The following is a 13,959-nucleotide window of genomic DNA, read 5'->3' on the forward strand; positions in this document are numbered from 1 at the left end:
GGAGCGTGAGGGGCAGGCTTAACTGCCCCACCTTAGCGCCCTGAGGACTCCTGGGAAACTGGTGGGAAAGGAATGCTGGGAACCCCGGCTGGCGCTGCGCTTGAACCCGGCGTTCCGGAGGCTAACAGAGGGCGGAGTATTAGCTAAAGGTCTGTATTTGTTAGCGGTGTGAGCGCAGGTTAGGTTCTTGCCTCCTCGCAGCAGAAAAAGTTCAGAAATCAGACGGAAATCGAGAAGGAAAGTTGAGGATTTACTTAAGTGAGAAATACACCTCTTAAGGAGAGGCGGGCAGAGAGGCGAGTGGGATATTCACTGGGAAGGTGGGATTTTGGGGGTCGTATTCTTTTCTTTTTCATCTCAGCTTCACCTTCCGGAAGGGAGGAGGGATTTTTGCCCTGATTTAGTTTTATTGCAGTGTCACGGCGTTGGTGTATGATGGGTACTTGTTATCTGCATAGCAGTTTAGTTATAATTTTATTATAATGAGGTCACAATGAGCAACAGGTTCCATCCGAACATTAGAGATTCTCGCGCTCTTTTCAACCTTTCTTTGTCCCCCCCCCCCCCCCACACACACACACTCTTATCACCTGAAAAGGTGTGGCTTCCTATCAGCCTGGAGGTTCTGGCTTTTCTTTATCCGTGCATGGACCGTGCTGTTTGCAGGATGCGTGGTTTCTGGCCCCATGTACTCCTTCTCTGTTTATGCCTATCTGTCTGCTCTAACAGTGGCATAACCTAGGGAGACGAATTTATTTATTCATCTACCATGTAATCACTCATTACATGTTCTTTCTATTGGCTCTTTTTTCATCTTCCGTGTAAAAATTTTGGAAAACAAAGTGTAGAGAATGAAATCATAAGTATCCATAAAAAGCCAATAATAATTACCCAGCTCTTTAACCTGTGATTTTGATGTCTGTACTCTTTCCTTTCTCAGTCAGTACTCTAAGAACTCAGTTTTTTAAATGTGTAGATGTCCTTACTTATAAATGATTGCAGAATTTTTATTATTTACATTTAGGTTCTCCAAGTCTTCTGCGTTGATAACATACATTTTGAAATTAAAGGCATATTGTTTTAATAGATGGTGATATTCTGCTTTTCGCGGAACAGATGTAAAATTGCATCAGATCTGCAGTATTATATCTTCTTGTCTTTTCTTTGAATAGCTTGAAACCAGACGACAGTTAATCAAGAAAGAGAACCATTGGATGATGTCGGAAGTCAAAAGTCCAGAACCTACAACGCAAAGCCAAGCTTATCAGAGTTAGTCTCTGTCAAATTTATTGGTAATACTTTATGCTATTTTGAGGCTTATGCGTTTGATTCATATATATATTTAACATTTGAAAATTTACATGAGAGTTCCTAATAGTCGAACTACCCTCAGAACATTCCAGAACACCCTCTCCACCTCTTTATATCTCAGTACCTGTTCCCTCTGTCAAATAAGCCAAGGCTTATTTAGGAGATAGACGGTCCGAATAAAAGAAATTCAGAACAAAAGCTATGAAATGGTCGTAGAAAACAACCGCCTAGCTCCTATGTTTGTGCTTTCCACCATTAAAGGACAGACAGCACTGGACGAAAAGACCACACACTGAAGTTTAATGTGAAGATAGTATTGTTAGTGCCGTCATTGATTTGACAGAAAACTACCGAGATAAAAATGCTTACATTTTGATGTATTTGCTTCATGCCCTTTGAAAAATAAAAGAAATAACAAATTACTAATAACAGAGTGACATTTTCTTCCCCATCTTCCCAGAAACTATCATTATTTTGATATTTTATTCACCAGTATATTTATAATATAGTGTATTATTCATCAGTATTTTTTTTGTTTGCATATTGGTAAGCAAGCAATGATTTTAAAAATTTACTTAAAAGTTTTACTGTTCTATAACTGAGTTATGTTTTTAACATCTAGCCAAGTGATCTTAATAGTATTCTATCACATGAACTTAGCTTGTTTTATCACATTTTTTTTTTTTTTTTTTGGTCTTTGCTCTTTCTTTGGGCCGCTCCCGCGGCATATGGAGGTTCCCAGGATAGGGGTCCAATCGGAGCTGTAGTCACTGGCCTACGCCAGAGCCACAGCAATGCGGGATCTGAGCCGCGTCTGCAACCTACACCACAGCTCACGGCCACGCTGGATCCTTAACCCACTGAGCAAGGGCAGGGATCGAACCCTCAACCTCATGGTTCCTAGTCGGATTCGTTAACCACTGAGCCACAATGGGAACTCCTGCTTTTTTAAAGTCTTTTAACTATTGATGTATATGCTAGTTTCATATTGGTTATTATTTGCCTGATGTATGTTTCTCATTTTAGATAATTCTGTTTCATCTTTGAGTGTATCTTCTATTTCTACAATACAGTTTTAACCTAAAATGTTAACTGATAGATGTTTTGTAAATGGGCTGTTTTAATCCCTTTTAACAATCACCTGTTGATACATGTTTTGATCCAGAAAATTTTCTAAGCCCTTTATATGTGTTAATCCTTTTAACAAAACTATACTCTGAGAGCTATTATTCCTGTTTATAGAAGAGAAAACCATGCCTGAGAGCATGCAGCTGGCTTACGATCTAAACTGTCTGGCAGGCATATTGCGGGATTCTTTTTCTGTATCATTATTAATTTTTTTTTTTCAGGAAATGGAGCCTGGCACTGCAGAATGATTTAAAAAAATTGTAAAATGTTTTTTAAAAGTAAATAAGTGGGTGTGGCAAAATTTATTTTCCAAATAGAGGCCCATCCCATCTGTTTCTCTAAGTGTGACTTTGTTACAGATGAGTCTAAATAGCATTTTCCCTTTAATTTAGGCTGGTCTTATGGCTTACTGGTAGAATCTGAGAAAAGTGACCGCCAAAGGTCCATCAGCAAAGGCTGCACTACCTCCCGTGATTCTGCTGAGACCCTTGCTCTGTGGTAAGCCAGCCGCCACGTAGAAAGTGACCGCCCTGAGACACTTGTGCCAGATAGGCTACTGGCAGATGTCCCGTCAGCAGCTGTAGCTGAGCTCCCAGCTGACGCCAAGCATGTAAGTGAACCGCCTTGGATATCTGGCCCAGAGGGGCTCAAGAGCTGTAAATCTGTCATCGAACTGAACTTGGGTCCTCTGACCTATGCACGGTAAAGCCAATCTACGGACCCTGGGTTGCAGTGAAGGGAAGTACAGTGATTATTGCATGTGCCATGCAAGGAGTACAGGCAGCTTATGCCCAAAAAACAAACAAACAAAAAACAAAACGACCCAACTCCCTGACGGGTTTCAGGGAAGAAGTTTTAAAGGTCAGGGGAGGGATGGAAGTCACAGGGTGTGTGATCAGCTCATGTACAAACGTGATTGGTTGATGGTGAGGTCACAGGGTGATGTCACAGGGGTTAACATCACCAATCCTCAGCCTTCGGCACGTCTGGGGGCTCCAAGCTCATGGTCATCAGGTAGTGAGCTTCTGTCCAATGGGCGCGATGGGCACGTTTTAGCAGCTGTAAAACAAATCAGAATGGTGCCTCAGATACTGTTATCTGTATCCTTCAGAGAGGAACTAAAGATTCTGCTCTATGTCTGATTTATTATTCACGTTGTTTTTATGGCGCGACTGCTGTTTTTTGTTCCTACATGTTCACTTTTTTTTAGTCATTCTCTAGCCAGCCTTTTGTGACTTGGGAGAGACCTGGGAGACTAAAGACTACGGGCAGGTGAGCAACATCCAGCAGTTTCCAAAATAGATGATCATCTTGTTGTAGTTTTATGCCTCTTAGGTTCTCTTCCTCCTGGCCTTTTCTTTGTGTAGGTGTCGTCTTTTGATGTGACAAGACAGCTACAGCAATTCCAAAACTTTCAGTGAAAGACTCTCGCCCAAAGTGAGAAAGACCTTTCCCAGAAGCCCTTAGCCATCTCTCTTTAAGTCCCTTTGATCCACATGGGGTTTTATGACCCTTCCAAACCAATCCCTGGCAAAGGGAAATGGGATAACCTAGACAAAATATTAAAATGCCATATATTATTAATTTTATTTAAAATATTAATTATATTTAAATATTTTGTCTTTATGAAAAAAAATTTTAATGTAGTACATGTGCTGAACATAACAGTATTTTAACTATTTTCTCTTTATGAAAATTTTAAAATGTAGTACATGTGCTGAAATAACAGTATTATAACTATTAGAATTGTCTTTCATCTAAAAGGCTTTCATTTACTCTTAACCGGACAGCGTTGGTCACTGAAACTTTTCTTATGTAGAGACAAGGCATATGAATATAGTTGCAAATACTTGTTCAAAATATGTTTAAAACTTCTTGCTTTCCCACTTTTTTTAGCTCTTGATCTTTTCTTCAGTGTTCTTTTTTAGCTTTCTGCCACAGACATATTAAATGGTATAAAACTTAGATTCTAAATTAAGTCTTTTTTTCAACATTCATAGCATTATGCCCCATTTTCAGCATTTCAGCGGACTTTGCCACTCTCAAGAGACTTTCTTAGATTTAGTTTCAGGCTGGACTCAAGGTTTTTATTTTGCTTAGAGAATTTGCGTTTGTGTGTTTCCACCTTGAACTTTGTTACCAATATTGATCTGCTTTATTCTTGTTGATATTTGCATGGTTCGTTGTGTTTCTCTTTTTCTTTGCTTTCTGTTCAAGTTATGGAACTTGATGTCCTGCCATCAAGGCCAAATAAACAATGCAGTGGTTTCCCTTTTCTTTGTTGTAAATCATACCACCTTGTTGACAAAGTTGACGTTAAGTTTCAATGCTTATTGGTCAAAATATTCTCACCATCCAAAACAAAGACTCTGATGATTCTAATTTAAGACCCCTGCCAGCCTGCAAGATTACGAAGGGGTTTCTTAGAAGAAACTCAGTAGAAACATTGGCGTATATTACTGGAAAAGTCTACAGAAAGTAGAGAAAATATTCAAAGAGAAGGAAAATATGAAAAGTTAATTAAATTAGAGAAATAGTTCAGGATGTCCAAAAGATAAATAATGTTGGAAAACAAAGTGGAAGAAACTAAAAAATAAATTTGAGGGAGTTCCTGTTGTGGTTCAGTGGAAAGAAATCCAACTAGTATCCATGAGGATGAGGTTTCGATCCCTGGCCTCACTCAGTGTGTTAAGGATCCTGCATTTCTGTGAGCTGTGGTGTAGGTCACAGATGTGGCTTGGATCCTGCATGGCTGTGGTGTAGGCTGGCAGCTGATTCGACCCCTAGCCCGGGAACCTCCATATGCCTCGGTTGTGGCCCTAAAAAGACAAAAAAATATATATATATAGAATATCTAAAACACTAGAATATTAGATTTAGATAATTGGGGGAGAGTTTGGGGATTGAATTTATGATGTCTTTGAAAATTCAGCAAAAAAAAAAGACTACTATTAAATTGAGAAATAAAAATGTATTCTTCAGGAAAGTAAAAATAATTGTTATCAAATTTGAAAGGCCATTGTTGTAATAAGTCAAATCTTAAAGACAGATCTGAACAAAATTATGCAACAATATTGATAAAAACAGAGGAGTATAGGTTCTGGGAGAAAAGAGAAGGTGATGAAAAAAATGTTAATCTTCATTTTCAATAGCAGGAAGTCATGATCTAATACCTAAAGCCACAAACTAAAAAACCAAGGAGTTCTCTGATGGCTCAGTAGGTTAGGAATATGGCATCATCACTGCTGTGTCTCAGGTTGGTGCTGTGGCATAAGCTTGATCCCCTGCCCTGGGACTTCCATATGCTGTGGGTGTGACCAAAAAAGAAAATAAAATAGCCCAAGTCATAATAGTGCATGCTCTTTAGAGATATGGCTGTATATATGCCCTGGTGTTGAAAGTGATGGTTCTGCGCAGGGACAAATGGCAGGGAGATAAAGAGGGTGATGACTGATGGACAGCTTGTAGAACTTTTTGATTTTTAAAAGTACGTAGATGAGCAATTACTTTGAAAAGCACTAAGAAGAAAAGAAGTTAAGCAATGCTCCCTCCATTCCCCAAGAGAAATTAAAAAAAAAAAAAAATCAATTCCTCTACTAACATGCTGGATTTCACACCCCCTCAAGGACCTTGCACATTTTATATTCTGCTCTTCTTCCTATGTCATCAGTTTATTTCTCTTTATTGGACCATTGCCATAAACTCATGCTGTAAACTTGCTGTGTTATCTCCCACGTTTAGAAACAAAACAAAGCTGCCTCGACTTTGCATCCCACCTCAACTCCCTCCCCATGTCTAGAGTATATCTGCCCACCGTCTTGTCTTTACCTCTCATTTTCTCTTCCTCTTACTGGAGCCCACCTTCAGGGCACAGCACTCCACTGGCAGCATTCTCGCCGAAGTTCACCAGTGACGACCCAGTTACAAATCCAGTTCAGCAGCAATGATGTAACTGACACTCTTTCCCCTTAGAAAAACCTCTTTCCTGATCTTTGCAATATTGCTTCTCCCTCTCTTCCCTTACTTAATTAGCTACTCCTTCACCCTGTTCTCTGCCAGCTCTTCACCAGAAAATGAGGATGTGCCTCAGGCTCAGTCTTAGATGATCTTTCCTTTTTCTTCTGTTTAATTTTTTTTTAATGGGTCTCAAGTAGAGAGGGTTACGTTAACCACACTCCTTATGGTATATTATAGTATAGAAGGCCCATTCTTAATTTATTTTAATGTTTATTTCCTCCTCTACTCATCCCTACCCTTTTTTTTCTTTTCAAAACTAAACACTGAGGCAGCTCTGCAAAAATAAAAAAAAGGCATAGAACTGTATGTGCCAAGAACAATGGATAAATGAATAAACAATTACTAAGCAAGCTGAGTTCATCAAACAAAGTGAGACAATATTCTTTCAACTTCAACAGTATAAGAATGAGGAAAACAAAGGAGGATTTCCTGTTGTGGCTCAGCAGTAATGAATCTAAGTAGTGTCCATGAGGACATGGGTTCCATCCCTGGCCTCACTCAGTGGGTTAAGGATCTGGTGTTGCCGTAAGCTGTGGTGTAGGTAGCAGATGCAGCTCAGATCCCATGTTGCTCTGGCTGTGGTGTAGGCCTGCAGCTATAGCTCTGATTCAACCCCTAGCCCCAGAACTTCCATATGCTGCATGTGTGGCCCTAAAAAGAAAAAAAAAATTATGAATATATGTAGAGAAAAGTGGAAATATACAGTGTCTCCTGTAAAGTAGAGCATACTCTTGAGTCATTATCTTGGAATTACAGCCTCCCATTCTTCAGACTCAGAGGATGGAGGAAAACAAATTTATTCATTTCTTCTCTTCCCTGGAGAGAATCTTCCAGAGAAAAGGGGTGTGGTCGTCTTCAACTTTCCTGAGGCTCCTCTGAAGCAACTCTTTCTACCTGACTTTGGAAAGAATAGAAAGACAAGAAGCCATGGTCACAATTGCGGCTTTGGAGTTCCCGTCGTGGCGCAGCAGAACCGAATCCATGAGGTTGCAGGTTTGATCCCTTGGCCTCGCTCAGTGGGTTAAGGACACAGCGCTGCCGTGAGCTGTAGTGTAGGTCACAGATGCAGCTCAGAACCCAAGTTGCTGTGGCTGTGGTGGAGGCTGGCAGCTGCAGACCCTTGGCCTGGGAACCTCCATGTGTAGCAGGTGCAGCCCTAAAAGGCAGGAAAAAAAAATTGCAGCTTTGCAGTTGTTCAAGCTTTTGATGCCCTTTCTCTTACCAGGTGCCCAGGACAGTCACACCACTTCTAAAGTGACTGACTGTGTCATTCTACTCAGGTCTGTTTTCTCCTCCTGCCCAGACACATAAGAAAAGTTATCTCTTTCCTTCTGCTCCAACCCATAGAACATCAAATCCACATTATTCAGGTGTTATAAACTGTAGCTAGTTTATAATTCAGATGTTATTTAGATTGATATTGTAAAAGAAGGAAAAAAGAAAAGTCAAGATGAGACTTGAAAATTGTCACCTAACTGGACAAACAGTCCAGTAACACTGACTTTCTCTGTTAAAGGGACCAGGGAAATTCCTAGAAGGTAATAATGCGAAGTGCTTTTACTGCTGAGAATGAATTAAGAAAGGAGCTGGGACTTGCCAGTAAACTAACAGCAAACTCATTACCCGTCACTCCACTAGCATGTCATTCATACGTGTACAACCACAGGGCTGGTTATCAGCCTCTTATCTACTTGCTTGACATGTTTCTTTGGCTGAGAACAAAGATACATGTTTCTTTGGCTGAGAGAGTTATTTGCTCCACCTCATTAAGGATGTAGAAACATCATAGAATAACAGTTGTCAGCATCCTCAGAGTCAATCTCAATATCCTACAATTTTGTTTTAACAAGATCATTTATAAAGCGGATCCGTAATATGTCCTACATAAGAGTGAGAGTGCCAAAACTCTTGAGTGTTTTTTTTTTTTTTTCATAACTTAAGCAGATGCAATGTTACTCAGGTAATAACAGACTGTCAGGTGTGATTTTAGTAGCAGGGAGAAGGTTAGCTTCCCGTTCTCAAGCAGAGAACTGTATGTAGACTTCAGGGTATCTTATCTCTTTCTGAACTGCCAGTGAGTATTTCCCTAAGATTTGTCTTTCAGATGAGTAACCCGCAAAATGGGCACATCGTGTGTCACAGAGAAAAAGGTACTGCACCCCTAGGCTGAGAGAGAGCAAGATGATCACACTAGTTTCACGGGAGGCATGTCGACCCAAAGGAACAAGTGCTTCAGAAACAGGCAGACATCATTCTACCGAATGAGTACAAAATCCCCACAGGAACATGGCAGGAGCAGAACTAAATCCTCTTGAAGGCAATATACTGATTTCTTAAGCTTCAAACTACTGCAGTTTTTTGTTTTGTTTTGTTTTGTTTTTTTTGCCGTCATTTCTTTTTTTGTTTGTTTTGTCTTTTTGCCTCTTCTAGGATCGCTCCAGCGGCATATGGAGGTTCCCAGGCTACGGGTCTAATCGGAGCTTAGACCAGAGCCACAGCAACACGGGATCCAAGCCGCGTCTGCAACCTACACCACAGCTCACAGCAACGCAGGATCCTTAACACACTGAGCGAGGCCAAGGTTCAAACCCGCAACCCCATGGGTCCCAGTCGGATTCGTTAATCACTGCGCCATGACGGGAAGTCTTTTTTTTAAGTTGAAGTATAATTCATTTACAATGTATTGTTAGTTTGTGGGATACAGTACTGTGGTTCAGTTATAATATATATAATTCAGTTACATAATCAACAATAATGAAAAAGAATGTCATATTTATGTATATAAACAATAATTGTGTATATATATTTAATGTTACATATATTTTACATATATAAATATATTAAAATATCAGAGAATATTGAATGTAATTCCTTGTGCTATACAGTGGATCCTTGTTGTTTACATAATGTTGGTCATAGCAGCAACATTATTCAAAATAGTAAAAAACTGGAGGAGTTCCCGCTGTGGCAGAGGGGCTTGGCAGCATCTCTGTAGCAGCAGGACCAAGGCTTGATCCCTGGCCTGGCACAGTGGCTTAAAGGATCCAGCATTGCTGCAGCTGCGGCCTAGGTCACAACTGCGGCTGGGAACTGATCTTTGGCCTGGGAACTCCATATTCTGCAGGTGCAGCTAAAAAAGAAAAAGAAGAAGGAAACATAGAAATGTCCATCAGCAGAGGAGTGGATCAATGGAAATGAGTGAACTAGAACTCCCTGCAATAATACAGATGGATCTTAAGAAGCATAATATTGAGAAATAGAAGCAAAGTGAAAAAAAAAAAAAAACCAGCATGAATTCATTTATAATAAAAAGAGTCAAAGAGAGAGTTCCCGTTGTGGCTCAGCAGTAACAAATCCGACTGGTACCCATGAGGATGCAGTTTTGATCCCTGGCCTCAGTCAGTGGGTTAAGGATCCAGTGTTGCTGTGAGCTGTGGTGTAGTTGAAAATGAGGCTGAGACCTGGCGTCACCATGGCTGTGGTGTAGGCTGGCAGCTGCAGCTCTGATTCAACCCCTAGCCTGGTAACTTCGTTATGCTCTGAGTGTGGCCCTAAAAAGCAAAAAAATAAAAAATAAAAAAAAAAAACCACCTAATAAGCATGTTTTCCACCAGCTCTAACCATACTTACTCACAAGGGGGCACTATTGAGTGACATCTAGCCTAACTTTATTTCCTCACCAGGGAAAACCTTTCTCCCTACTCTCACCAGGAAGTGAAGAAGCTCCTTCATTTAGGTTCTCACTTTTATTTTGCATATCCTGTTCCATTAAAAAAGAAAACCCTGGATTCACAAATATGTGCAAAAAATTAAAAATATATATTTAAATTGGAATGAAAGAAGACAAAGACGTGGAGAGGTAATATGAAGCCATGAATGAATTTAAAAGAAGCATAATATTAACCATCTTCCCTAGTGTTAAGGCACAGATTAGATTTTAATGTTTCAGCATTTTGTGCCCACCCCCCCAAAAAAGGGAAGTGTTATCAGTTATACAATTCAAAATCTTGCTCAGGAGAATATTTTCCCGTGGTGAGTCTGTTAAAGGCAATCAGTGAGGACTGTTGAGGTGCAATTCCTAAATGGCCTTAATAACGAGAATCATCAACAGATCAAGTGTGAAAAGAAGTATAGCATCCTCTGGGTCATGAGATGAGGTCCTGGTTAGCCAAGGATGAAAATGAAAGTAAGAGTACATGGTATAGAAGAGGAAGAAAAAAGCTGTAAAACTGTACTTTAGAAACTCCTGTCTTACACATAAGATTTTGTGGCTGGATTTTTCAAGATTTGGTCATTGCAGTGAATGCCCTTTTTTTTCTCTAAAGCTGAGCTAACTGTCCTTTGGGCTACTCACGGGTTAAATTAAATTAGCCCTGCTCAAACACTGCTGCTGGCTCACAAGCGCAGGGCTTTGGGCAGATTAAAGACCTGGGAAATCAGTGTGCAGGAGGCAGTCTTCTTGGCAAGTGCTGCAACAATTATGAAAAACACCTCGGCGGTGATGGATTCATCTGACATTCAGAGGACAAGCATAGCTGTCATTGGTGGTGGCTTGGTAAGTATCGATTTGGATATATTATTCTTGTTAGTGGTACCCTCTTAATTATCGCTACTCTTTGTTTATCAGAGATCAACATATTTAATTTTTTTCCTTCCAGTTTTATTGAGCATTGTCAAAGTGTAATGTGTACCACATAATATTTGACTTACGTGTTCACAGTAAGTTTAGTGAGCATTCCTCATCTCGTATAGATAAAAAATAAAGAACAAAATATTTTTTTCTTGTAATGAGAACTCTCAGGATCGATTCTTTTAACAACTCTCATATGTAACATATAGCAGTGTTCATTTTATTTATCATGTGGATTACATGTAGATGGTGTTTATTTACATTATAACTGAAATTTGTATTTTTTGACCATACACATGGCCATTATTCTTGACTGTATTCTCTATGCTGCAGATTTCATCCTGTGACTCACTTATTTTGTAAGTGGAAGTTTGTACCTCTTAATCTTCCTCACTGTTTCACTTGTCTTAATGATTGTTATTAATCATTTGTAAGGATTGTTCATTCTCTTTTGGAATTTTTTTTTTTTTTTTGGTCTTTTTGCCTTTTCTAAGGCCACTACTGCGGCATATGCAGGTTCCCAGGCTAGGGGTCTAATTGGAGCTGTAGCCACCGGCCTATGCCAGAGCCACAGCCACGCGGGATCCGAGCTGTGCCTGTGACCTACTCCATAGCTCATGGCAATGCCGGGGATCAAACCTGAAACCTCATGGTTCCTGGTCGGATTCATTAACCACTGAACCACGAGAGGAACTCCTGGAACTTTTCTGATATTTAAATATGTGGTATTGGTTCAGTTTGCTTTTTTCTAGAAGAGCTATTTTATTTTCACTAAATACAAAGGTGTCTGTTTTCCCTTGGTTGGGGGGTATAGCATTTTTAAAGATAGAAAATAAAACAAATAAATTTGATTAATCCCCAAACTGGCTATGTTTTAAAAACAGATGTTATTGTAAATAGTCATTTTAACCAAAGCACTTGCCCTGCTTTGATTATTTGTTGGAGGCCAGCTCCGGCGGCCAGGGAGTGTACACTTTTTCCCAATAGGAGAGGCACATGGCATCGGCAAATGTAAGTACGGAGACAGCCTCTTTGTCCCTTCTTTCAGGGCACTGGACTGCTCAAATTTTAGGAGCATAAGTGGTTGATTATATAGACAGTTTTTTATTACAGATTACATCATAGTGTTAAAAGTACTTTGGTTAACTATTAGGCTTTGTTTTTGATCACATGGTGCAGTAGCAATACATTACATTCTCAAATCTTTAACAAAATTTAATGAGTACAATTCAAGGACAAACAGGTGCAGCATATCTTGTGGGAAAGAGGAGACTCAGCAAAAACCATTTTATGGCCAGCCAATTTCCACAAGCTGAAGAGGTTACAGACACAAAAATCTGGTATTTACAAATCTTGTTTTTAGACTAATGTACATCTTTAAGCGTTATGGCAGGAAGACAGTATAAGAAAATATAAATCAACTTTAATTAATTAGCTACCACTTAGAAGCTTCTAAAATCAAGGACAAAACTCACAGCTGGTTTTCTTTTGATCAAGAATCATATATGTCTAACTTCTACAAACCTCATTAAAATCCTAACTCTAAAGTTTATTGTAACTAGTTAGTAGATAAACACTATATATTAATTAAGTTGGATATGAATAGGGAAAAGTCCTTCCGGATGAAATTTTTATTATATCATTGTTGTAACTTTGTTAAATCACAAATCACCACAGGAAAATAAGAATAATAAGTAAATAATCAGGAAAGACTGAGGAAAACTGAATAACAAATGAAAGAGGAAAGACTAGATCACCTGAGAAGCAATCCATGTTCTCCAGCGCAAACATGGAAATTGTTTTCCCAGGAAAGCCCCAATTCTTCCCCATCAACATCAAAATGAGAGCTGTGTAACCTGAGGCCTGCCCTCGGCTTGTACCGTACAGGCAGGCTTTCATCCTGACCAGAAGCCCACCTTCGGCTTGTACCATTCAGGTGAGCTCCCTTCCTTGGTTAGGAACCTGTCTTCAGGTTTTTCCACCGTCAGGCAAGGTCGTTTTTTTGAGTCCCTGCATCTTCTCGGCTCCCCGCAATTATTAACTCAGTTTATACTGTCTAATAAGAAGAAAAAGGTCAAGAAACATAAGTTAATGCAAAATTACCATATTGCATGTTAACTAGTTATTCGAGTAACTGGGAGGTGTACATATTTAGTCACGTTTTTGGCTGATCCAGTGGAGCTGGTCCTAAGGTGGTGAATGGTGCTCTTCCCTCATTGAGCCGGTGAGATGAATGGGCTGAGATGGCCCTACATCCGGCAAGATGTGGGAGGGGTCTTTCCTCTGTTTCCGTTGTTATTATAGATTAAAGCTCTGCTTAACATGGGGCCGCCTCAACTAAACTGTATCTTCGTCACCTCTTAGCAGAACTCCTGTTTTGGAGTAAAACTATCCCCAGTAGTTAAAATTTAATTATTTTGTTTTCACCTTTGGTCTAATCATTTGCAGGCTTTTAGCTCATAGGTATTCATTTACTCAACAAAAATTCATTGAGGGCCGAATATGTGCCAGATCCTGTTCTAGGCTGTACATGGATGAGTATATTTTATACCACACACAGAGTTACACAGTTTGTGCTAATTCTGACTTGTATTTTGCCTTCCTTCTTGTGCTTTCCCCAAAGTACAATGATGGTTCTCATGTTTCTGTTCTTACATTTCAAAATGCTAAGGAATACTATCACATGCCCTGTCGGTCAATGCATGTGACATAGCTCATAGTTATCATTTCTGTATACTTCATACCAGGCTTCAGTCCAACTGTTTCCTACCAAAATTTTGCATAACATGAGAATTCATGTGTTCAACAAAATCTCATCGAGTGCCTACATGTGCCAACGTTGTTTTAGATTCAGGGGTGAGCATTCAGGGGAG

At 39.7% G+C, this 13,959-nt stretch overlaps 1 protein-coding gene and 1 long non-coding RNA gene across 30 annotated transcripts in view; one reads left to right on the top strand and one right to left on the bottom strand.

Moving 5' to 3' along the window:
- Positions 1-45: 45 nt before the first annotated feature.
- Positions 46-13,959, top strand: part of KMO (kynurenine 3-monooxygenase) — a 58,859-nt gene continuing 44,945 nt past the window's right edge. For 10 of the 29 annotated variants that reach the window (XM_084978937.1, XM_084978938.1, XM_084978939.1 and 7 more), the window contains exon 1: positions 10,895-11,011. Coding sequence is in view for 4 of the 29 variants with exons in the window: in XM_084978926.1 (XP_084835052.1) it covers positions 10,937-11,011 (75 nt within the window). In the remaining 25 variants the exon portion in view is untranslated. 29 annotated transcript variants of the gene reach the window in all.
- On the bottom strand, positions 2,831-6,433 carry LOC110255638 (uncharacterized). The gene is made up of 2 exons (XR_014817463.1): positions 6,268-6,433; positions 2,831-3,498 (listed from the first exon to the last, which is right to left on the bottom strand). It is a non-coding gene; the product is annotated as an uncharacterized LOC110255638 (long non-coding RNA).

The sequence above is a fragment of the Sus scrofa genome, chromosome 10 (assembly GCF_054392235.1).
Source record: "Sus scrofa isolate SSC_HxYL_T2T_F1_AM1 chromosome 10, Sscrofa_HxYL_maternal_Yorkshire_Landrace_v2.0, whole genome shotgun sequence".
Lineage (NCBI taxonomy): Eukaryota > Metazoa > Chordata > Mammalia > Artiodactyla > Suidae > Sus > Sus scrofa.